This window comes from Aulonocara sp. 'chitande type north' Nkhata Bay, linkage group LG6, assembly GCF_057382095.1.
Source record: "Aulonocara sp. 'chitande type north' Nkhata Bay isolate Kocher_YH1m ecotype deep benthic linkage group LG6, A_spYH_male_GT1.1, whole genome shotgun sequence".
NCBI classification, from domain to species: Eukaryota; Metazoa; Chordata; class Actinopteri; order Cichliformes; family Cichlidae; genus Aulonocara; species Aulonocara sp. 'chitande type north' Nkhata Bay.
The window spans coordinates 15509669-15535711 of NC_141349.1; the positions used below are offsets into that span (position 1 = coordinate 15509669).

General features: G+C 41.6%; 2 protein-coding genes across 5 annotated transcripts in view; one reads left to right on the forward strand and one right to left on the reverse strand.

Annotated features, from left to right (window-relative positions):
• LOC147327522 (protein sidekick-1-like) overlaps positions 1-26043 on the reverse strand; it is a 287609-nt gene that overhangs the window by 62074 nt on the left and 199492 nt on the right. For all 3 annotated transcript variants that reach the window (XM_086295202.1, XM_086295201.1, XM_086295203.1), the window contains 6 exons: positions 23018-23120; positions 21550-21723; positions 16476-16612; positions 15130-15277; positions 8238-8378; positions 3701-3882 (listed from right to left, as the gene is read on the reverse strand). In XM_086295202.1, coding sequence (XP_086151328.1) covers positions 3701-3882; positions 8238-8378; positions 15130-15277; positions 16476-16612; positions 21550-21723; positions 23018-23120 — 885 coding nt within the window. The remainder of the gene's footprint in view (positions 1-3700; positions 3883-8237; positions 8379-15129; positions 15278-16475; positions 16613-21549; positions 21724-23017; positions 23121-26043) is intronic.
• On the forward strand, positions 5672-25578 carry LOC147327524 (uncharacterized). Of its 2 annotated transcripts, none has more exons than XM_086295205.1 (3): positions 5672-5769; positions 24027-24309; positions 24491-25578. In XM_086295205.1, the coding sequence occupies exons 1-3, from the start codon at positions 5720-5722 to the stop codon at positions 25031-25033; spliced, it is 876 nt and encodes a 291-aa protein (XP_086151331.1). In that variant the 5' UTR covers positions 5672-5719; the 3' UTR covers positions 25034-25578. The 2 variants fall into 2 exon arrangements, with proteins under 2 accessions (XP_086151331.1, XP_086151330.1); XM_086295204.1 differs by lacking the exon at positions 5672-5769 and adding an exon at positions 23174-23770.

Here is a 26043-nt window from a genome sequence, read left to right on the forward strand (position 1 = left end):
TGTGGAGGCTCTGCTCATTTAATTAAAAGAAATAACTGCTAAGCTTGCAAAATAAAATGGCAAACCTATCCCTTTGTTCTTTGCTTAAAATGAACGTATTGTCTGAAAAGCTCCACTAATCTATTGTATTTTGCATATTAGTACCTTATTAATCTCTATATGAACATGTCAACTCTGCAGGCAAAGTGACAAGATTTTGGGGACCATGACGTATGTGATGATTTTCTTTTTATTCCCCCTTTAAATGCATCTGCATTAGTAAACAACGACTGGCAAACACACAGGAAGTGTTGACCTGGATATCTGCTGGCTACAAGGAAAGCCACGAAAAATGGGCCGACGTTCCCCAGAGCTGATGGGGTTCCCTGATTGTTGTTACCTTATAGGATTGACTGAATGAGATTAGGGTGTTGATGCATTACCGGCTGACTGTGAAAAAGGATGACTCACTGGATTTGCTAGCTCACAGTATCAACGTAACACCCATTGTACTAACCCAGCAGCCCTTTCAGCCATGAACTGCCCATTACGGCATGATTTACTGATTAAAAACAGAACTGAGTTGATTAAGGAAACAAGACGCTTGATCTATATTAATATTTAACAGACAAAAGGCCCTCCTATGACTCAGTGTCACAAAACACCTTTAATTTGAAGAACTCTTCCTCTCTTTTTTAAGTGGCTCTTTCTTTCAGGCCACAAAGCTTGAACTTTTTGTTAAGTGTGTTAAGCCTTGATGACATAACATCAATAGGGCAATTTTTTAAAGCTTTGGAAATCTGCCTTCAGAGCCACGGCAGCAGTCCCCTTTACCCCTTTCTCCACTGACGCAGCTCCCAAACTAGAACTGGTTGAATGCATTTCCACCAAAAAAAGACTGACGCTGGCGCCAAAAAGCTGACACCAGCACGGCACCGCAAAATTGCTGGGCCCAGAGTCAGAACCACGTCAGTGACTGTGGGAACTTCTCCAGTGATTTGCAGCCTACAGATTCTAACTGGCATGATTTTCTTTCCCTTGAAACGGCCCCAACTTCTGCTAGCAAGGTCATGAAATAATCTATCTGAACCTGTCGAAATGAGGACTAGGTCTTAAAAGGCTCTGCACCAGCACTGTGTTCAGCAAAAAGAAGCAGCAGTGACAGGTGTTAAATCACTCGAGCTCACATTTATCTTACGTATACATATGCGTTCATCCATGAAGTATTTATAGCATTTATTTGTCACATTACTATGTATTATTTATCTCTTAAAGAGCAGAAAAAAAGCCTGCAACCGTCCATGTTGCTGACAATGTTAAATAAATTTGATCCATCTGTGTTTAAGTTTGAATACAAGTTTAAAAATGTTCTGTGCATTCAAATGAAAGCAAGATGGTGACGATTTCAAATGACAGAATCTGAAACACGCACGAGCTCGGTCGAGGCATTCATCAGCTGCCTAAGAGTGAGTCGGAGAATAAAGAGTGCAACGCGATAAGATAGAAGCTGTGGAAAATACTGTGTATACAGCAGCAGTTTTTCATATGAAATGTAGCTTATTTGTTCAAGATGGAAAAAAGAAGGCTGGCAGGAGGTAAATACTGCAAACAAGCGCAGAACATGTTTGGTTCTCACAAGCTGAATGCATTTTGCATCACCCAACACCGCCTGTGCTGTTTATTTTTTCTTCTTTCCCCTTTCTTTTGTGTCCGTGTGTGAATGGTTCTCTGCACGTAGATCTTTATTTATTTATTTATTTATCTATGTTATGTGAACTCTATTAAAACAGTTGGTCATTTAGATGGAGGGTGGGGAGCAGAGTGAATAAACATCAAAGCCAGGAACAGAGAGAAAAAGGGGTGACAGTGAGATTTGTGTGCATGCGAGCGTGTGCGCCTGTTACTGAGTGCAGATGTGTGTGTGTGTGCGCGAGTGTCTGTGGGCACATGTTATGGTGATTACACAGTAAGGGGTTTATGCTGATGCTAGAGAGCCACAGAGTGATAATGTACTGTTGCATGATGGGAATGCCCTTTACATTTTACATTTGAGCTGAAGTGGCCAGATGAAACACGCGCACCCACGCGCACAAACACAAAGTGGGTGGAAAGAGACCAAAACAAAAACTAGTGAAAAATGGTGTTGCTGGTGATGTTGCAAGGAGGGGGAACAAAGAATGAGAAAAGTTTGAGGGAGACAGAAGATTAATTGATGTTAAAGATGCTCTCTCCCTCCCTGCCATGCTGATTGTGCTCCTGGGGACTGGCTTCTAACCCCTTGCAGCTCACAGCTTCAGATAAAACACTAAACTCTTCCCTTTGGGTGAATCTTAGTATGCGTGTAAGGCTGCTTGTGAGAGAGAGAGCAATGTTATCAGAGTCTACCACAGAGTTTAGCTTCATCCTTTCAGAGACACTGAGAGAGAGAAAATGTCGAATCCATCGCAGCCACTCCCATTAAACCACATTAGAATAATTAATGAGCCTAACTCCCTTTCCTGAGTCTATAAACCTGTCCCGAACTCTTGTAATAATGACTCTGAGTTTTATGTGCGAGCGTGCATGTGTGTGTGTGTGTTTGGCCCATGTTTAATACAGATAATATACTGTTGAAATAAAAGCCAGGAAAAGACGAACACGCGTTTAAAGGAGATTTACCCCGACAACCACTTCCTCTCATCTCACTTTACAGTCTTCACTTACATTCTTCCTCATTTCATACTCTTCCTTTATTTATGTTGAGAGACTTCAAAGCGTGTTGCTCTTTCCAGCCATATTTATTAAATGTATTATATGCCATGTTTTATATTTATAGAGCAATACAGAAACTCTTTCCCCATGAATTCCCCCCAGTTCATCTCAATGTGCTCGTTGGCCAGATGGGAGATGTAGTCCCTCCAGCATGTCCTGGGTCGCCCCTAGGGTCTCCTCCCAGTCGAGTGAAGCTGGTATGCCTGCGAGGAAATGCCTCAGGCACAACAAGTCTGAACCGCATCAAACGACACCCCTCTAAGTGAGAGTGAAGCTTGTCAGGTTATGGAGAAACTTCGTTGCAGGTGCTGGTAACTGATCTCAGTCGTCTGATCCCCACCCAAAAACATTAAACAGATGAGGATGTAAGTATATATACTCACTGCCACAATACGAGGGAAACTGAAAAATACAAATGGACCTTTACTGTCAGCTTAGCTATAAAACTATAGTCCTTTTTTTATCTCTATAGTTGTGTTATTGTGAAAACAAACTGAACATTTAAGGCTTCGTTGTATTTTGGATACTGTTTATATGCTAATATCTTGTTTGTTTAATGCCATATTACAATGCATGATTTATTCAGCTTTGGTCAGATAATGCTCATGTTTGCATGTCAAGTTTCAACAGTCAGTCTCTCAGGAATAGCTTCCTTAACACTTCATTTGCAGGCGTTGCATTTAATTCGCATAGAAAGTGAACATGTGAATCCCTCGTTGTCCCCTGGATTACATAATACATAAAGTCTGCTCATAAGTCAAAGCTCATAATGTGTGATGGCTCTGATGTGAAGTCTTTTCCGGCCCGTATTTAAAGATTCACGGACCAAGGAAGAGTTCTTCTTGGGTTACTAACTCAACAGTGTCACAGTATTTTATATTTAGCAGCGTGCATATGGAGCAGTGATTAAAAACCTCTCAGAACGACTTGGTATATTTGCTTTGAGAAATAAAAGTGTGTGCATACTTACCTCCCTGCAGTGTGTACTCAGTGACAGGGCTGCTGTAGATACCCAGGCCTGCTCCTGTGTAGGCGGCCACCTGGATCTGGTACTGCGTCCAGATGATCAGATCTTTCAGCAGACAGTAGTTGGTCTCTGGGCTGCTGATGTTCTTCTCCTGGTAGTCTCCTGGCAGCCCTGCCAGACGGTACCTACACACATACACACACAGACGCACACACACATTTCAATATGTTGTTTTGCAGAAAAACAAGTTAGGAAAGTAAAGTAAATGGTATGAGTCTAACTCACACAAAAAGGCTATACAGTACATTCCTGTCCCAGTAAGTGTGACCACATAGGGAGTAAAGTATGCAATAGATTAATGTAAAAACATCAAATGTAGAACAAAAAACATAATCTTCAACCAGAAAATACTTTACATTAATATTTTACATTATTACTTATTTATGATATAATGAAATATTTTCAAGAAATCTCAAAGGTTTACCATCCAGAGAAAACCAACAAACACTGGTCACAGTTAGCTACCTCCCAAACCAGCTCAACCCAATATAGCTGCGTCACGCTAGCGTAAAAACAGGACAGCAACTTCCGTATGACTTAGGAAAAAAAACCAAACCACAGAAGATCATGGTTATCCGGTCACTGCACTGACTCCTTTTCACGTTCGGGTAGTTTCTGCATGCAGATAGAGGCAGAGACAACTTTTGATTGCGTTTGATGAGTTAGCATAACTCATGTGGCATGTGGCATGATTTGCAATAGGAGACTGAACTCGACTGGTTGTCTCCTATACAAAGAAATCCTGCTAGTTAATGTGAATTTTTGTGCATGTAGACAGCAACAGATTTTAGAGTTTCTGCTGACGTATACAGTTAATCACCGTATTATCACAAAGAGATGGCATGCAATTTCCACCTTGACCCCATTCAGCCACATACTGACTGCAGACATCTTATCTGAACATTTAAGACATGTTTTAATGACAGCGCTGGTTTGCTTCCGAATCCCATTTTGTAACCAAAATTTATAAAACAACAAAAAAACAAATGAAGTGAGAGAACTTTATTTCATTTGGTAAAACATGAGATCATTTTTAACTGTGGGGATATTATTTGCAGTTGGAAAACTGATTATTATTATGTGCAATACATGTTCAAATTTCAATAATGTTGTATCATGATTTAAGTAGTGGGATACTGTAACATGTATCATGGGGTAACTGGTTATTTTCCATCTCTAATACTGGACTTTCTGATACGCATGTTCAAATAAATGGAAATAAGCTATTTAGTGTACATTTAAACTTAAACTATGATTAACAATTTTCTGTTAATGTGAAGTCCTTCTCAGTGTTGGTCAAGTTACTTGAAAAAAGTAATCAGTAACTAATTACTGATTACTCCCCCAAAAAAGTAATCCCGTTACTTTACTGATTACTTATTTTCAAAAGTAATTAATTACTTAGTTACTTAGTTACTTAGTTACTTTTTAAAAACACGATTTACAACCTGAAGAGGTGATAAAGTGATAGATCTTTCAGCCCAATTCTACTTTTTCTACATAATCCATCATACAAAATGTAATCAAATGGAAAAGTCTCTTTTTAAAACTTGTTTTATCAGTTTTAATCTTTTAACTTTATGCATCAAGCAAAACATTTAATTATATGCAACATTCTCTGACTTGAATAAATTAGTTTAACATTTAAACCTATTTTCTACACATTCCAGCACATAAAATAAAATATTTTTTGTGTTTTCACTCACTCTTTCAAACAGATGCAAGTAAAACACAGCAGAAAATAAATAAAGTCAAAGACTCAGCGGTCCTTTTGCTCTATTTTCACCTGTAAAGCAGGAGCAGGGTAGGCGGAGGGTTACCCTGGTGCAGGTGTGCTGCGGTCAGTTGAAGAATCCGCGCGAGTGTCTCTGTGAGTTTCCCATCACGTCGTAGGTACTCGGTGCTTGCTCGGAAGTTTAGGGGTTTTTTTCGCTGTAAAAAGAAGTTTTCTTCCCACGCACGATGGACGCTAATGTTTTTGTCACTTTTTATGGAATCAAACTCAAAGTAAGGTCAGTACTTCCAAGCTTTAAACGCTGCACGCTCATACTCTCTCCCGCACTCGATATATTATCCATTGTTGATCTGCACACAGCTGCTGTCACCAACGTCGCACTTGCTTACGTCACTGTCATGAGACATTCTCGCAAAAAAATCACGGTTTTAGTAACGCAGTAACGCAGCGTTCCTACGGGAAAGTAACGGTAATCTAATTACCGATTTTGCAATAGTAATCCCTTACTTTACTCGTTACTTGAAAAAAGTAATCAGATTACAGTAACGCGTTACAAGTAACGCGTTACTGCCCATCTCTGGTCCTTCTACAGCTTCTTAAAGATGAAAAATCTCCAATGTTGGGTAGACATCCCTGACTAGTGCACCTCCAAGGCCTTTGCTTTAGTATATGTGATATAAACGTCCACTTAAAAGGATATATGACCCAACCAGACAGGGAGGTGTAATACCACTTTGGTACTGTACATATCTGATGGAGCTGAATGGAGTAATAATCCCCATGTCAGCGTTTTAATATGAAGCCTATTCACTGTAACAGGATATTCCTACGATTCACCGGCTGAGTCAGCGCTCTGTCACAAATACATGCTGTATACACACACGTAACATGCTCATATACACAAATACACAGACACAAAGTGAGGGGGCGCTGGAGGCCGACGGGGGATCTTTGCAGTGGAGAGGAGATAGACCCTCTCTCTCCACCTGATACAATGACACTCACACTGGGAGAGAAGGAGGAGGAGAAGGAGGAGGAGGGAATGATGTTGGAAACAAGGAGAAAGAGAGTGAGGATCTGCCAGCTGACACAACAAGGAGGAAGGAGATCCAAATGGGAGGGAAGGAGGTGGGAGCTCTGTCCTATAAAGTGGAAATGATATAGTGGGAACGTACGTGTGCGATTCCATTTTCTACTGATTTTCTGAAGTGGATGCAGATAACACAGTGAAGGAGGATAAAGACTAGATAACTTCTACTGCAATTACATGCAAATTTGTTTTAGGCAGCTGATGACGGCTTGATTACACACACTTTGTATCACACTTTGGGTAAACATCAAAAAGGAGGGATGGAGGACTAAAGGGCGGCAGGTGTGTCTGTAGGGACAGCTCTCCTGTGTCTGTCTATCAGACACACTCACACAAACAAACAATGACAGAAAGGAATAGGTATTAGTTCTTGACTTAAGCACAACACACTATAAAACTACAAGTATCACTAATGATTAACTAGTGGCAGAAATCTAATAGAATAGAGGTACCTGACTGATTTTGTCCAGCTCCAAGTGAAATTGAAAGCTGCAGAATAACCTGACTTTCTCACTTCACCTGACTTCACCCAAAGCTTTCAGGCACAGAGCTCTAAACTCTCCTATGAGCCAAACATGCTCACAGAGTGTGTTCAGCAGGGTGCAATTTGGTGGTATTGTGAAAAATACTACAAAAAAAAGTCACCTTAGCCATGCCAGCGTCTACAGTCCCATGGAAGTGACCGACCTTAATATGTCAACAGCTTTTCTCCATTAGGTTAAAGTACTGTGTGACAAAGGGCTTGCATTAATGCTAATAGCCAGTGAGTGGAGCCTGAGTAGGTCCAGACTTGCATTAATGAGGACGGTGGTGCGTGTAGGTACAGAAGGATGGAGCTGGATGAGGTCAAGTTCCACCCATTTGGCTCTGCGCTGAATACCACTTAGAAAATCCTCAATGTTAAGGTGAAACTAGCTGAACAAAAGTTTAGCAAAGAATTTTCTGGGGTTTATATATAAGCTATTCAACTTGTTCAGCATTATTTTGCTTATTATCAGTAAGAAACATGAAGCAGCCATTATTTGGGCAAAAGAGAGCTGTCGTATTGTGAATAAGCAAAAACAGTCAATCATGAACATGCTATGAAAAAACTTTACATTTTTATGACCTTATACTACAGCAACCACCAGGCCTCATCTAGAACACAATGTAACCAGAATGTTTGTGACGCAGCAGCTCATCCGGACTACAATTATGTTCTGTACAACGACGAATGTGACCTTGACCTTGAGCACAGTTTTGTTGATGACTCATTAAGCGATCATTGTGTGCAAATTTTCACTAAAATCTCCAGGAGTATAAAATGCAAGTAAAAAGTACAGAGAATCCCTAAAATCTGTGCTTTTACAAAGTTTATTTTCTTTTAAATGAAGCTGGTAGGAAACAAGGATTATTTAGCAGCACAAATAATGCAAGTTCTGACAGAGAGGAGCCGTAACGAGTCGGCAGTTCATGCACAAACTGCACCAAACTCACAGGACCACCAAGTTTTGCAGAAATCCCAGTGACACTTTCTGCTGCACCCAAGAAGGGAACAAATGTACGGGCCCACTCGCTAAGTCACATGTGCAGTGTACCAGTTCTTTCTGTTACTTTCACTATCCCTACACAGCACAACAACACCCAAACACGCGCATGTTTCTGTGTGTGTTTACCTGAGTACATATCCTCTGAGGACGCCATTAAGCTGGGGCTCTGGTGGAGGCTGCCACTGGACCATTATGGACTGGTTTGTGCGCCCACTGGCCACAATATTTTTCGGAGGAGCGCTGGGTGCCTCCTCTCTTAGCATGAGCCTAACGCACACAGACAGAGAGAAAGAGAGAGAGGGACACAGAAAAATTATTATGAATCGAGTTTATTAGACATCGCGTAATGAGAATATCAGTGTCGCCGTAGAAGTGTAGGCGCAGCGTTTATCGTTATCACGGGGCGTCCAAGCAATCACTTATCATACCGTCTGCAGAGGAACACTTTATTAGGCGAGCAGGCTAATAAAAATTTTTTTTAGCAACACTGTTTCCTAAATATCTTCATCTTTTATAGTCGAGGGGGTCAGTGTGCCTCCAAATCAGTGACGGTGTTTGTCAGTGGAGATACACGGGACGGAGCTGCAACTTATTCCAGAAAATCATCTCGCAGTTTAAGCAGCTCTGATGAATTCTTATTGAATTCTGCACTCAGCTTTCTCATTGCTTGTCTCCTGGTGTATCTTCCAATTTCCTTTAATACATTTGTTTTTCATCTCTTGCTATATTGTTCATTTAAAAACAGCCAGCGCTGCTGCTGCTGCTGCTGGGAACGCTTAACGCATCACTTCCAGCGCACCAGAGGATTTCTCCTGGGAATGATTGAGCTGAGATTGAGTGCTTAAAACACAGTTTTCATGAACTCCGTACAAGTTGAGTTGCTGTCGTGTTTTTTGTTTTGTTTTTGTTGGGCAACTTAAAGAAACAAACATGCATTTTCTGCCTGCGTCTTGCAGTCCGGTTGTTTATATTCTGTTTTATTCCTCTCATTTTAACTTTCAGATCTTCCTACTTTAGTTGAATTTGTATTCAAACGCTCTTGTCTGGATAGCGTCTATTTCACCCTCAACCCAACCACAATCCCCCGAGCAGACGAGCTACACAGTGTGACAGCAAAAGATACTTAAATCACTATTACTAGAGAATGAGCAAAGAGCTTGTCTTTTTATTTCCAGCGAGCCACTGTGATCCCGCTCTCCCTTTGCCCTCTTCTGTCTCTCCAAACCTTTTTCCCATCTTTACTTTGACATTTTGAACTACTTCTCTGTTTTTTTCTTCCCATCTGCAAACTCTCACCTTTCATCCATCATGTCCTTTGGCCTCAATTATTCTGTACTTCTATCTTTTACTCATCTCCTTCCCTCTTCTACTCTCCAATCACCCCCACCCCACCCCCGTGATTAAAGCTCCCGGCTCTCTCGCGGCTAGTAAAGCACACAGGGCTGAGCTGGTCAGCCTCTGGCTTTACAGTAAGCAGCTCAGCAAACATAATCAGAGCCATATGTGTTCACACACGCACATACAAACACTCCAAACAAATTTCTCCCAGCTTAAGACAGACTGCTACATCCGATGGTCTTTTCCCCTTCCGTGGATTATGTCTGGAGATTTACATTACCATCCCCCTCCAGCCTCCCCCTTCCTCCCTTTCCCCTCCGTGCCCCACAAACTCACTCTGAATGATTCTCTATAAGCTATCAAACCATTAGCTGTGGTATGGCTGTCTGTATTTGTGTGTCTGTGAATCAGTATGCGTCGATAAATGTGTGTTCACATCTATAAGCGTGTGTGTTTGTGTGAAAGCAGGGGTGTGAAAGCTGTTAGCTAGAGACTTGCACAGGCGGATATATAGCACAGGCCAGTGGTTTTACAGCTGTGCTTTACTTCCATTAGGTTAGGCACTGTCAGACACCAGGTGCTGTAGGGACATACACCTTCACACACACACACACACACACACACACACACACACACACACACACACACACACACACACACACACACACACACTTATAGGCTAATGGGCCTTGTGTGAATGAGATGGGCATTAGGGTAGCTGTCTGGAAATGGAGAATATATATAATCCACAACTACGCCACAGCTTTTGACTGAAATTGATGGTGCACATTAATACACATCCATGAACTCACGCTATACAAACAAGCCGCACACCCGTACTGTACTGAACAGAGCCACTCAATCACTGTTTGATTGCAGATAAAACACACAAACGCACACTGACACACTTTCCCTCGATGGCAGAAACTTCCCGTGAACTGCCTTAATTCCCGTCCAGCCATTAAAAGTAAATATTTCACGGAGTGGGTTCATCGTGAGGACATCAACCTCACACAGGAGATTAAATGCAGTATACATTACTGTTTGTTACCCCCATCCAACGCGCTCGTGCACAACAACACATCTATGAAACACTCATGCATATATGCGCTGCAAGTGAACAAATGAAATCCCAAACTTAACACAGTGTGACACAGTTTCCGTGTCCCTCATCGCTATGAAAAAAGTGTGTGTGTGTGTGTGTGTGTGTGTGGGGGGGGGACATCTTCTGGAGGAAATGTGTGAGTGGAGGAGGAGGAGGAGAGAGAGTGACGGGGGGCATTTTGAGAGTCCCTTTGCAGTGGGAATTAGGAAAAGTTTCTATCTGTGTCATTCTCCACAGTTTAATGCCTGCTGGCTTTCTCTTTAAATACATGCTCGCGCTTAAATTTAATGGTGTTACTGGGATGTTGAGCGTGGCCCCATTCCAACTTGATCGGCCAGGAGTGAAAAGGAGTGCTATTAAACAGAGAGCAGCGGAAATCCAAAGAGAGAAACCAGGTATCACACGACTGGGTGCAAAGCTGCTGAATAGATTAGCTTATTTTTGTCTTGTTTGACACTTTAAATCTTGTCTCCTTTAAATGTTGTGCTGCATTGCTGGAGGTTAAAAATGGCGAAGGGTGATGCACTAAAGAGACTCAGTCAGGGAAACAGAGATACTTCTGCGTATTCTCACAATGAATCAACGCCAGCTACGGCTCACATTTGCTACTGCATATGTGTTTTATGCTTGTCATTTCATATTATGTTCTGATCAATGGCACCATTTTTACTCTATACCAGCAATAATGCTTCAAAATAAATCTAATGTGGCAGCAGATGCTCTTTCAATGGTGCAGAGCAGACCTTAAAAGACAAACTGTTTTAAAAAATATATGCAAGAATATTAAAAAGACAACAGGATGTGGGGAGGTAGACTACTGACTGGATCAAAAGCCAAAGGATTATTTAACACTGCCTTCTTCAGGCAGTTAGTGACAGCATTCAGTCATACGCCGCTTTAACGTTAGCGCTCATCCTCACTTTGTGCTCAACTAACTAAAAAAACGCCGCTGGCCAAAGTTTCTCATCACGGGCTGGATTCTCTTGAAGCCTGAAAACAGAGGGGCCCAGAGGACGTGCGAGAGTCCGACTCCCTCCCAGATGGCTTTAATTAGAATATGCTGAAAGAGTTTTATGGATTTGTCGCCCTGTGATGCTAAAAAGCGTTCTAGCCTCAGGTTCTTGTAAACAAATATTCAGGCCAGGCCAGAAGTGAAAGTTGCAGAAACACATAAACACGCGGAGTAGTTCTGAGAAACGATTCACTAATGATTTGATAATTAAAGGAATATTAACGAGCAATTCTCCCGTAATTCCGAACTGAAGAATGTACAGTTTAGAACATTATGATAAAACACCAGTGAACAGAGGAGACACTTTATTAATGAATAATTAGTTCATAATTTAGCTCTGTGACAGCGAGGAAAAGATTTTCTCCATGAGTGGCTCCTCCTGATTGACTCTGATCCAGCCGCTAAGTGGTACAGACTACTAACTCCTCATTCATTGCTCATTACTTAATCATTAATTACTTTTTCGTGCAACCCTAAGTTATGTGACATGTCATACTGAGCAGTTCAGCCTCATTACTTTGCAGATGCTCATGAACTATCATTACCTACTAGGATAGTTTTAGGTGCAAAATGATGGTCAAAGCCAGCATGATAGAGTCCGTAATGTCTAAAGTGTGTGTCTAACATCAATCATGGGGGAAAAATATTATAAATATATCTGAAGGTCAAGCTGAAGATAAAGAAATGAAAGCATAAAACATCAAATACTCCTGTAACTGTTAATAGCTGCTTTTAGCACTTTGTGGTCCTCACTTTTTCATTTTAACCTCTTGTTAGCAGTCACAAAACTCACACCATCTGAAGGCCACAGCAGCAATGAAGTTCAAGACAGACATCCAAATACTAAAGCAGTTCTCTTAGATAAAACCAAAGAACTTTATCTCCTACTGTGCCTCAGTTTCTATTCACCTTGCACTGGCTGTTAGAATTTATATATAATACAGCGTTTTTTTCACATCTACCATATTGATCTTGCATATTCAATTAGCCTCTGATGTTACACTTTACTTTGCTATTTGGGATTTTTTTAAAAGGGTATATGACAGGACATTTGTTATTTTAAGGTATTTCAATTCAGATTTAACCTGGATTTTGTTTTTTACCTGTTTCTGGAAAGATGTTTGCAAGCACATGTCTAAGAATGGTCACAACAACAGTCTTGCAAACTATGAGAAGAAATAGTGATAAAAGTGCACCAATTGTTAAGGAGTTGAGGCTGATTGAAATCAGATATCAACCACATTAAACTGAGATCACTGTTACCAGCCCACGTTAAACCTTCTTCAGCCTTTAGTGCATTCCTGTTACATTTTCCTGTTACATAGATTTGCCTGAAGAAAAAGCCTGAACCATTTCTGCTGTCTTCCATATAATAAGTTAAAATGTCGATCTATATGTCTTCATTTCTTCCTGAAGCTCCAAAAGCATAATCCGTATGCGTGACAAACAAGAATGGGACAGAGGAAAGCATTTTATCACACACCCAAGTCTGATGTCTTTTGGTTCTGACTAAAAAAAAGGAGTGAAGGCAAAATGAACTGAAATAAGATGCTTTAAAGTGCTGATGATGCCTGGAGTTCCAGGCATTTATGTATAATCTGTCTTTCCTCTGCTAATGCTTCCTCTTTAAAGATGGTAATGATGTGAGTGCAGGTCATGCATGAATAAGTCTGCGCATGTGTTACACTCCAGATTGCATAATTAGGAATCTTCAAGAGTATTTTTCATTCAGAGGTAATGTTTTTCAGCTTTGATCAGCTTCATTCCTATACTTTTAGTTTCTCTCACACTACACCCCGTCGCTACAGTACTCTTGATAAGGGAAATTTAAAAGAAAAGAAAAGCAATGTAATGACGAGGCAAGACTGAGAGAAAGAAACAAAAAATATTTACGACTTGATGCTGTTCTGATAAGGACTGTAATCAAAAAGACGCAAACAAAATGAGAGACAGCAGAAGCAGCTTGAAGTTCAAATTTTAATTAGGGCTTTTCTGTCATCGATATTACGAGCGATTTCTTTCCCCGATCTTTATCGCTCACTCTGTCCACATTACTGCTCTTTGTCATGCTTCTGCTTGGGTGCTCAGTGCTCCTGCAGGACATTGTGCTATGCCTAACTGTGTGTTATGTTCATCACACACCTTGGCATCTCTGACTGTGTGCGTCTTATCCCAGTGAACCAGTGAGTCAAGCAGATGAAAAGGAAAGTGTGTGTGTACGTATGAGATGAACAACGAGGACGAGATGCAGCCATCTGCTCTGATACACTGAGCAGAGATAACTTGTCTTAATGCCAGAATTTCACTTAGGGAGACTCCAATCTATTGACCGGACCCTCTAACAACCAACTCTGGACTAAAGACTAGGAAGCAGAAAGGAGAAAAGAAGGAAGAGAGAAACAGGAAGAAGACGAGTAATGACAAACAAGCACAACAGGAGAATTTACTGAGCAAGAGTTTGAAAAAAAGGAAACCACAGGAAGAAAAGATTGGAAGAGGAGCAGAGATAAGAGAAGAACATCGAGCTGAAAAGAGGCAAAGTGAAAGCAGACTTGTCTGAGGTTTGTGGATGTGCGATGGCAGCGCTCATAGCTGCTGTGACTGCCGAGTGTATTTGGCAGAACAACAACTGGCATCTGTCTGTGGTCAGTCTCTTCAGTAAGACAAAACCATGTTTGCATGCGTATGTGTTTGCCTACTTCATAATGCAGCATTGCATCTGTTGTATTATGTGCATGACTTAGAGACTTGGTATATCTGCGCAGTTAGAGGCAAAATCCTTAAGAGGCCTGCCACACCTCCACTAACCCTGTTTCACTGTATACAGTGCACCAGTGCTAAGGCATCATAATTACCCCCATTAGCGTTTTCCCTTGGGATAAACATGCAAACACACACAGACACACACATGCGTGCACAAGCAAACACCATAAATCTGCGCAGCCCTCTATTTGTTTTTCATTCTAAATCACACCTTTCATGCACACACATACAAATAGCAGCTTATTTAATCATTTTACCCCTTAGTTCAATATGTGCAATAGAAAGTGATGAAGACACACAAACACACACACAACCACACACAAACTTGGATATCTACAGCATGAATGTGATGAATATAAATTGCTCATTGCAAAGAAAATGGATTCTAAACAAAAAGGGATGCTCTCTTCATCCACGCCTTGTTATCCCTGTTTCATCCTCATTTCGAGTCCCATGTTCCCACTCATGTTCCCCCACAATGTAACTCACAAATTCTTAGATACACAAACTAGACCGTGGGGATGCAGGCACTATGTCTTTTGAAAGGTTGCATTTTATTCATTCTCAGCTTTTGTAAAGTAGCGTGATCAGTGTCTATTACACAGACATGAAATGATATTTTTTTACACAAATAATTGCATGTTCTGCACAAAAAATGGTCTTGTGCTTTTTAGAAAACATCGGTGAAATACTTGTTTGGGGTCACAACGTATGTAACGCATGTTTAATAAAGCCGGGAGTAGTAAGTGTGTTACTCGGACACCTCGCTCCGTCTCTAAATGTACATTAGTCGCTCTTACCTCTGCGTCTCGGCGCTGTACTGACCCCTGCCCACTTGATTGACAGCACAGAGTCTAAACTGGTAGGTTCTGGCAGGTGTAAGCCCGCCCACTGATACCTTGGTCACTGCAGGATCAACCTCTGATAGGTAGACCTTCCATGGCGAGTCTAGAGACAAGACACAGAGATTAAAGGCCGATAATATCTGGCACAGGCAGGACAAACAGAGACACAGGGACACTCAGGAGCTATAAATCAAATGGAAAGAGGGGAGAAACAGATAAGAGGCAAAGTAAAGGAAACAGGGGGTAAGCTGGAGAGAATTATAAAGGAGAGAAGTAGCATATGATGCAACAAGAAGGAAAGGAAGAGAAGGATTAATAAAAAAGCGCAGATGCTGCTTCATATTGTTGCCAGCTTATCTCTCAGTCTTCCTGCTGAAGATACCACAGACAGATGCACTATTATCTCTATTATCACCCCAGCCACATGTATCTGTGCAAGCGAGACTGATAGCGTGCATGTGCCATTTTAAGCACGCCCAGGGTATTAGAGCCATTGTCTGACATGAAAACACATTGTAGTTACAGTGGCCCATTTACTACAATACAACAACAACAAAAAAATCTAATATATAACAGAGAGAGTGGATAATCAGTGTGCAGAAAACTCTAATCCATTCCTCACTGTCTGGATTCATCCGTCACTAAACTCGACCAGACGTTCAGGTTCTCTCCATTCCTCATCTTTCTCTTTATCGCTCCCTCTTATTTTCCAAACTTTTCTTCTCCGCTCCCATGGCAATGCTTCTGTTTTTATAGATGCAGCAGAGCAGCTGGTTAATGGTGACAGCACAAAGCTTTAAGTCACATTGGCGGTGCCGCTACAAAAATGATCAGAATAAGGATCAGTTCAGCTTTTAGAGTCATGTGCCAAGTGCTTGGCTGTCTATGTTACATTCACTGCCCGATCCCCTTAGCCTACATCAGGAGTGAGCGGCTCAACAGCCAATCTCCCTCCACTTTGTTTCTCCTGTCAGTCTATTCCTCAACACCTCTTCCCTATCTCTCTATAATTTGATAGAGAGCCAGCCTGCTGTTACAACATCTGTACTGGAGAGTGGGTGTGAGAGAGAGAGAGGGAGAGAGAGAGAGCGAGAGAGTGGGAGAGAGAGGCTAAAGGAGGCAGGGAAAATAAGAGTTTGTTTATAGTGGATCTGCATGTACGCTTACGCAGCAACACCATTCTCCATATGCCAGTCTCTTGTAAATGAGTGCACGTCAGTGCTTGGTAGACAGAGAGTGAACAGATGTTCGCCGTTCAGGAACTATAAAGTATGCCCAGGGACGGACATACACATACATACTGTTCTCTGAGAGCTCCAGCACGTAGTACAGAAGAGGGGAGTTCCCGTCGAAAGGGCGTAGCCAGGACAGGAGAACGGAGCGGGAGTCCGAATCATTGAGGCGAGCCGTCAGGGAGCGAGGAGAATGTGGAAGCTCACTGAATATACAGACAAAAAAATAAATAAAAAATAACATCAGAAACTGTTTCAATTTCATCTGTCTATCAATTCAATCTGAGGCTAAACTTAACATAAAGAATGAAGACAAGGAAATAGTTAGGCTTTATCAAAGGTAGCAAAGGTAAAGTTACTGTATCTGCACATATAAAGCTGATTGTAAATATTAACAAGGTTACATCAAGCTTAAACTAGACAATGAAAGCTATAAATATGAAGTATTTATAAAATCATTCATTAGACAGAACCAAAGACTTAACTCATGGTTTTGGCCCATATGAGGCATCCATGCTTGTTTGATATTTTGGCTCTATTGTATCAAGACAAATGCACAGGAACATGAAAATTTGGAACCTCAGAATTACAATAACTTCAGTGTGAATCCAGACATTTGGCTAGACTGTTTCCTGGCTGCAAGCAATTGCCAGCTAGATTTCAAAAAGCCATTGCTCCCAGTCTATAAATAAACCTGCAACTCCATTTCAAGCAGAGCCACTTTAGTTCAAGGAAAATTGTTATTTCCCTCAGCAGTAATTTATATATGACAGTATGGCTCTGTTTTGGGACCTTTCCTCGTGTATATGTGGGAAGCCTGAGGGAGAAACATCAGCAAACCCAGAGCGTTAAACAGAGCTCACGTCAACAGTAACAGATATGAAGTGATTACACCCTCAGTCACACAGGCCTAGAGACTTGTCAGTGACCATATAGCAACCACTGGACACTAGGGAAAAACCTGTATTCCCCAAACGGTTCCAAGTGGTTGCTAAAAGTCACTTTGAAATCAAATGTTAAAGCCTCATCAATACAGGCCTAGAGACTGGTCAGTGACTTCCTAGAAACCACTGGTTGTTATGGAAAAGAGTCCATTCTGCAACTGATTGCCAAGTGGTTGCTGGAAGTTACCAGCATGAAATTAGTTGTAAAAATGCTGAACCAAATATCTCCATGGAACTGCTTTGGTCGCTAGCAGGTTGCTGCAGTTGCCAGTAGTTTGCATGGAAGATGCTGACGTGTCTGCCAGCACTCACCAACTACTTACTAAGTGGTTGTGAAACACCATGTTCGCCTTCAAAGTCAAAGTTAAAATGTGCTGGTTGAACAACCTGGTCTCCATTTCCAGTTGCCGTACTTGGGAGAGTAAATGGCAATTGCCTGCAGTCAAGCCAGTGTCTTACATGCAAACTACAGGCAAAAGTAAAGTAAAGTGTGCGTGTTAGTCCCCATAGGTAAATAGTTCCTCTGCATTTAACCCATTCACCCAGTGAAGCAGTGGGCAGCCACCAATGCAGCGCCCGGGGAGCAGTGTGTAGGGACGGTACCTTGCTCAGGGGTACCTCAGGGTAGCAGGTAGCAGTGGAGTCGAACCCCCGACCTTCCGATCATGGGGCCACCACTCTACCTACTGAGCTATCCCTGCCCCTATCCCTGCAATCACCTCGGTCTGATAGCGACTAAGGCAATCACAATCTCCATATTATTTTAGGGTCTTTACCTTACAATATAAAGCACCGTGAAGTGGCTTGTATTGCGATTTGAAATGAATCTTTTAGGTTTATGCAACCATCCAGTCTCTAGGCCTATGTGACTAGGGCCTAAGTTAGACACAGCATGAATGGTGGCTCTGGGGTGAAAATGGGTTGCAAAGCTGCTTCCATAGGAAGCAGCAACCGTACGCAGATCAAAGCAACTAAAATAAGCCTCCCCTCTATATTCTTTTGCTTAACCATACACTCATTTGAACCAACCCTTACTGCTTATACACTTATTACACTATTTTTTACATCTTAGGCAAATGAGACACAGCCTCAAAGAGCTTTATACTGAACTTTGGATCTGCTGGTAAAATTAGGTTATTTTTTTGACTAGGACATAATAGAATTTTCTCCTATTTCGGGTCTTTCTTGCAAGCTAGGGTCCCAAAATATTTATTGCTGCTTCAAATTTGCCACCAAGACCCAAGACGGGGACTGAATTTACTTATTTAACTTTTGCAAAGAAGGGAATACATGCTTTTTTTCAGACTGTCACACTTTTCCTTAATATCCACATCTTGACAAAATGTGTCCTGATTGCTTATGTATCATTTGCATCTCATAAACGCGTCTGTGACAATATGCAGACTGTTCAGTAGACAGATATTTGGTTTCCTGTGTTCTGTTATTCTATTAAATATGTGAGGTGCCATACTGCTAGCACTGACACCCAGGCTAGATCTTGGGTCTGAGCCAGGATCAGTTCCAGTGGGTGAAATCTTTTAAATATGGCGCTGCCTTGCATATATTTACTCTGTACGTGCACTGCATCACTGCGTCTCATCACATCTATTAAAAAACACATTTTCCACACATTTTCTCATCCCTGCCCTGTTAATAACAAAGAAAGCAATACAGGTATTTTCATGAAAGCAACATAGAAATCCACATATTTGATTACACCAATCTTAGCGTATCGTAACTCTTTTTGTAGACTGTGGGCTTGAAGGAGGAAAAGGAGAGAACAGCAAATCCTAGTATCACTACATATGAAAGCTGCAGGTGCTGGTAGAAATATTGAGACAACATAAAAGAACAAAATAAATATATTTACACTGAAACTATAATAAAAGAGAGAGTCCCCTGTGTATAGAATAGCTGTATCTCATATTCATAAGCTTATTAATTATTTCTAAGCTATGGACAACATAGCTTTCAAAGATATGTTGTCCAAGAGCTCTGCTTCGACAGCCTGCAAGGTCCTATTAAGGGCATCAGATAACAGGGTTTGAAAACATTTGCCTTGCTTCCTTTTTCCCTTATGAGCAACTTTGCAGTTTAACATTTAAGCACAGAAACAAAGGGAACTAGAGGAGATGTGGGAGAGGAATAAGACATACTGTAATGTTGTGAGAGGAAGAGGAGGAGCACACCAAGAAATAGGAAGGACACCAATGAATGAAGCTAGGAGGGAGCAAGGGGAAATGAGAATGATGTTTTCTTCTCCGAGCTGACACGATCATATTAATTAATGGATGAGCTTAGAGAACATTAGAGCAAGTACCTTCACACCGTCCTTACAAATCACAAACACACACATAGGCACAGACACACACTCACAGACACATGAATGGGTCTTACGGGAGTTGAACCAATAACCCGCTGGTAATTAGTCTGTCTCCTCAGCCGCCAGCGTCTGTTAGCCCCTGTGACCCATTGATACTGAGCTAACGAGAATGTCAGTCACACATGTGGATACACGCAGCTGCGCACGCATACACCACGCTCAGAAACACGGGTGTATAGAAATCCCATCCAGGCCAGTATGTTTTTGCACAGCAATAAACACAGATTCGCTCTCTCCCTCTGCGTCTGACATGCATAACCTCTTGTCTCTCTATAATTTAGAAGGATGTGGACTCATGTTCATTCTCTTTCCTACCCGGCAATTATATTAATATATCATAAGTGCCTTTTAGAAATGTATTATTTAAGTGCCTATTAATATACAAATACCACTACCTGTTCTCTTAGTGGCTGTAATAAGGCTGAGTGGGTCGGAGCGTGGGATACACGCTGATATGTGTGTGTGTGTGTGTGTGTGTGTGTGTGTGTGTGCATGCATGTGTGTGTGATATGTTTTAATCTGAGCATACCGGACACACAAAGTGATGTGTGGAGTCTGCACAGGTATGTACACAAACATACCTGTGCAGCATACCATACATGCTGCACACTCACTGATGTATTATCAGTGAGTGTGCAGCATGTATAAAGAACATAACATTTAGGGGTATCTAATAACAACTAGTGTCTTTAGACTTTCAATGGCATGTACAGAGTATTTGATTTAGAGGCTCTGACCCTGCACTGAACACGGCTATTACTAGACCCAAGCAACTGTCTTATTAGACATGAAACAAGTTGACAAAAATCATTTCTTTATGTTTGGCAGTGTACCAAATTACCCATCTGCTGCGTCGCCTAAATTGCACCTTGTATAGTCAGTCTTTTTTGTAAAATGCTGTACCATAAGGCGTACGTCCTGTCAGTCTCATCAGTAATTTGAATCAACCAGATTGCTCGCTATGGATAGACTGCTCCCTCAGGTTTTTAGACACTGTTACATCAAAATCGTTGCTGCGTCAAATCCTGAGGAAGGAAACCGCTGCTGCCAGAAGATAATGATTTATTCACAGTTTACTCAAATAGAGTTATCACAGAAAATTAAAGATCATCAGACTATCCTGAGGTGTAGGGTAAGTTAAAATATATTTATTATGTGCTTCTGAATTTAATAAAGAAACCCAATTCGAATTAAAAGAGAAGAATAGTGCTATTTTCATGTCAGTGTATTAAACATGAAACTAAAGCAAGCAGCCTGTTAATATAACTCAACACAATGCTTGCAAAGAGGAAAATCCGTAGCCTGTAGCTCACGTATATTTTATTAGTTTACCTTACATTATCTGTTATAAAAACCCAACAAGTGCCTTTTATTTGTTTAAAGATTTTCAAGGATGGCACATTTGCAGAATGCTTCGATTACTCCAGCAAGTCAAATGGATGCAGCCTTGTTATGCTTCCTTTGTGTTTTATACAATTTAGTAGAGTTGTTGTAGTCAGTGTTACTTATTCAGTGGTATAACGCTGTTCTTTATCCTCTAATGTGCAGATTAGGTGGAAATAAAACTGTCTGTATTTTATATCGTAGTAAAATAAAATCCTACTCTAGGCTAATGATAAGTTTTAGGAGACCTATTGCATTTCAGCATCCCCCAAGTGTCTGTTTTTCAAAAAGCCCAAGGCTGTTTACTTGGCCTTGCAGGTTTTTGCTGTTAATGGCTAAATTTGTGGCCATTCTTAAGGGTGGAAAAGTCAAACAATGACCTAAAACAGAAGAGGGTTAAATATTGCAGAAGGAATTTATTCCCTGAACTCACATGACTTCCAGGCGTGCGGGGCGGGAGTCATTGCCAGCTTGTGATGTCACAGTGCAGGTGTAATCCCCGATATCACCTGACCACGTCTGGCTAATAGTGAGAAGGCCTTGGCGTACAGACACGCGCCCCCCACTGGTCGGAAGAACCGGCATGCCGCTTCGCTCCCATTTATAGCTGCAACAGAGGAAGAATTTGGGTGCTTCAAAACTCAAACACAATAGTTTACAAAACTGTCAAACACGGCAGAGAATCAGACTTGGTATTCATGTATGTACCGTCATTTTTTCGCACTATAAGGCGCACTTAAAATCCTTTAATTTTCTCAGAAATCGACAGTGCGGTTTATAATCCGGTGCGCCTTATGTATGAATTCTGGTTGTGCTTACTGACCTCGAACTGATTTTATGTGGTACATGACGCTCAAAAATCGGTGAACGTTTTTTTAGTACACCTTTAGTAAGCTACGAAGCCTGATGGATTGACTTGATGGATTGTCGGAGCATTACAGGTACCGTAGCCAGGAGCCTTGCGAAGTTAGCAGGAAATTAGCTCGCTAGTTTCCACCTAAACATGATATAGCATGTTCTGACTGAGAGATTTCTGAAAAAATGTAAATGTACAGCTTTGCTATCACTTTCAACTTAAATGAAGACAAAAAAACTAAACAGCAGTGACCTTTGTAGGGCTACTGAAGTTAGACTAGCTGGTATATAATCACCGCAATGTTCTGCTATGTGATCGCTAGTGACACAGCTATGTTAGAATAACATTAGCACAGGGAAGCTGGAGGATTAACTTTTTTCCACTCGATAAAAGTTAACACGAGGGTTTCCGATGATTAGGGACAGATGCAACTGCATGGCAGGATGCTGTAAATGGACCAAACTTCAGTCAGGAGAACAACTGAGGTAATCCATCCACAATACCAGGTTAGTCATTAATATGGAATAGAGCAGCAAGAAGAATGAATTCAGTAAAGTTTGACTTATCTGACTGTTTTGATTCGCTTAATGCGCCTTATAATCTGGTGCACTTTATGGCCCAAAAAAATACAGTAGTAAACAGTCAAAGGAGATTGCAAAGAAAAGCGTCTGGACGTCTTTAAGTTGCTTGAAGACGTTTCACCTCTCATCCGAGAAGCTTCTTCAGTTCTAAGGTCAAATGGTGGAGAGTCCCAGATATAAACCTGACAAAAGGACCCCTGATGATCCTCTAATCGCCTGAGCCATTAGAGGATCATCAGGGGGTCCTTTTGTCCCTCTGTGGGGGGAAACTCCCACTAGGTTTATATCTGGGACTCTCCACCATTTGACCTTAGAACTGAAGAAGCTTCTCGGATGAGAGGTGAAACGTCTTCAAGCAACTTAAAGAAGTCCAGACGCTTTTCTTTGCAAGCTCCTTTGACTACGATGACCTGGATGACTGAGAACCTTTACAGACACAGTAGTAAACACTGAGGAACAGTTACCTGATACTGATTCTGGGGTCGTGTGTAGCGTCACACTTGAGAGTAGCAGTGGTTCCTTTGATAACACGCTGGTCTGTTGGAGGCACAGAAATGACTGTGCGATCTGGAAAGAGCAGAGAGGTGGGATACATTCTGAGGCTTAAATTAAATACAATTACAGTTTTTGCTCGTTGCTTGAACACTATAAACCCATGCTTAGACTAAAGTAACACAACTTGAAGCTTTTGTTACCATACCCCAAACACATGTACCCATACCTTAAACAAAAGTGCTGCTTTGCACTCTGGTTGCAATTATGCAACACACTTACTCCTTTATGCAACACACATGGTCCTGCATACTACACTCTATTTCATACATAAGACACTTCGTTCAAAAATGAAATTTCAGGGTGCCATTTGGAAAACACATGTATCCAAAATACAAAACACATCGGGTAATTGCAACCACTCAAATATACACCTGAAGGCACTTACTTGCAAAACTGAACACCAATTAGCCAACCACAAAAAGCCCTCAGTTTAGCCAATTCAAGAACTTTGCAAGCATGGATGGAGGGAGAGCAAGAGGAAGAGGAGGAGGAGGTCAAAGAGGCCATGCACGGACCCATATTTCTGATGATATAAGAGCAACTTTGGTGGACCATGTCATCAACCACGGCCTGACTATGAGGGAAGCTGGGCAGAGAGTCCACCCACATCTAAGCCGCTTCACAGTGGCATCTGTAATAAGAAAATTCCGACTAGAAAACAGGTCTGTCTTCATCTCACTGCCTTCTACTCTACTCAGATGGTTTTCATAGTACTGTTCTACAGTTACCATATCAAGTGTACAGGGTACTGCAGGGTGCTAATGCTCCTTTTGCAGCCAAAGTGGTAGTTTCTGTGAAACATAGCATGATTACTTATATTGAAGTACAGTGTTGTACAGTGGATGATACAGTATATACAGTGAAGTACTGTAAGAAAAATAAGCAAACCGATGACAATATGTGGTTGTATTTCTCTAGAATGACTCGAAGACCTTCTGGGGGAGGACGCCAACGCCTGTTCACACAACGGCAGGAACTTGCTGTTGTGGACCTAGTGAGGGCAGACAATGCCATCCGTCTCCACCAGCTACGACGGAAAATACTTGCAGACAGGCGAGTGTTCAGCAACATAGACCATGTGAGCATCACCACCATCAGACGCATCTTGGGTAAACACAGCATCACCATGAAGCAGCTCTACAGAGTCCCATTCGAGAGGAACAGTGACAGGGTCAAAGGACTTCGAGCTGAATATGTACGGGTACGTGTAACTGTCCCTTACATTTACAATAGAGTATTGGTGAAGTCCAGTAGCAGCTGAATATGTACCATATCAGTACCACATGGATCCATTCTGAGAGCTACACAGGTACCTGTGTGATGGGGTGAGGGTGCTGTATGTGTAGCACTGTAGTACAGTGATATGTTCCCCTTTTTTTCAGAGAATCTTGGCCATGGATGGAGCTGCACAGCCTCATGAATACATTTTCATTGATGAAGCTGGATTCGACCTGAGCAAAACAAGACGACGGGGTCGTAATGTAATTGGCCAAAGGGCAATTGTGCACGTCCCAGGGCAGCGCGGGGGAAACATCACATTATGTGCCGCCATATGCCTTCGAGGGCTTCTGCACCATCATGCAATACTAGGTCCATACAATAGCCAACACATACTCACATTTCTAGATGCTCTCCATGATATAGTTGTACAGAACAGACCAGATCAGCCCAGGTTTGTGGTGATATGGGATAATGTCAGTTTCCATCGGGCTGCTCTGGTCCAGGCCTGGTTCTCCAACCAGAGTCAACTTGAAGTGGTATGCTTGCCCCCTTACTCACCATTTTTAAACCCTATAGAGGAATTTTTTTCGGCTTGGAGATGGCGTGTATATGACCGCCAACTACATGCCCGCATGCCTCTTCTGCAGGCAATGGAACAGGCCTGCGGCGACATTCAGGTGACAGCAATCCATGGATGGTTTTGACATGGAAGAGGATATTTTCCCCGGTGCCCAGCGGGAGAAGACATTGCTTGCGATGTTGATGAGGTCCTGTGGCCAGACCCCAACAGACGGCGGGATCCATGAGCCCACGTATGCACAATTGTCATGATTTTTTGTTTACAGTATAGTGTTTTTTCTATTACTGTATTATGGGGGTTTTTTTGTTTTGGTTTTTTTTGCTTTATCTGAATTCATGGTACTGCAATGTACAATATTGAGTAGGTCTATTTGCTTTTTTGGTTGTTTGCAAATGTGTCTCCTGAAAATATGCCTTCTGAATGAACAATGGAAATCAAAGACTGCAGTGCTTTATATAAAGTAGACTAGTGTGTTCCTCCTGCTCTGTAAGTGTTTGCATATGATGCAAGTATGTGTCATTTTGTCAACAGAGTTACATTTTGACAAAGGAATGTTAGGTTTTGATAGCAGAGTTTAGGTTTTGAGAGTAGAGTTTCAATTTGGTGCAGATGTGAATGGTATATTTCCCAGTGTTGTGTCATGTTTACTTGTGTTTAGGGTTTTGGCACAATGAGTTTTGCAAAATGTGTTCAGGCAACGGGCAAAAACTGTAATACACACCTGTTGAATCACACTACAAGGCACGGCCCTGTATAAAATGTGTACATTTAAATGTTCCTCAACAGTAACGAGATATGAATTAGTTTACAAGAAGATAAACAACACACAAGCGTGCACGCACCCACACCTACGCACATTATAACGCTGTGGAAAACAGCTGAGTATCAAATTACTGGTGCTTTGCTCCACTCAGGTGTTGCATATGATTTAGAGAGAGAAAAGTGGCGCTGGTGTAAAAACAAATGCACATGCAGAGTGGAGAGCATCTGTTATGTCCCTAACTCAGTCACCATGCACTTGTGATGTGACCGTGTCTCCAATAAATTGAAGGGTATACGTTTTACATTTATATCACAGCTCAACTGAAGTAAGGATCTGACAGTGTGTGTAATTGAACCCTGTTTAATCTAAAG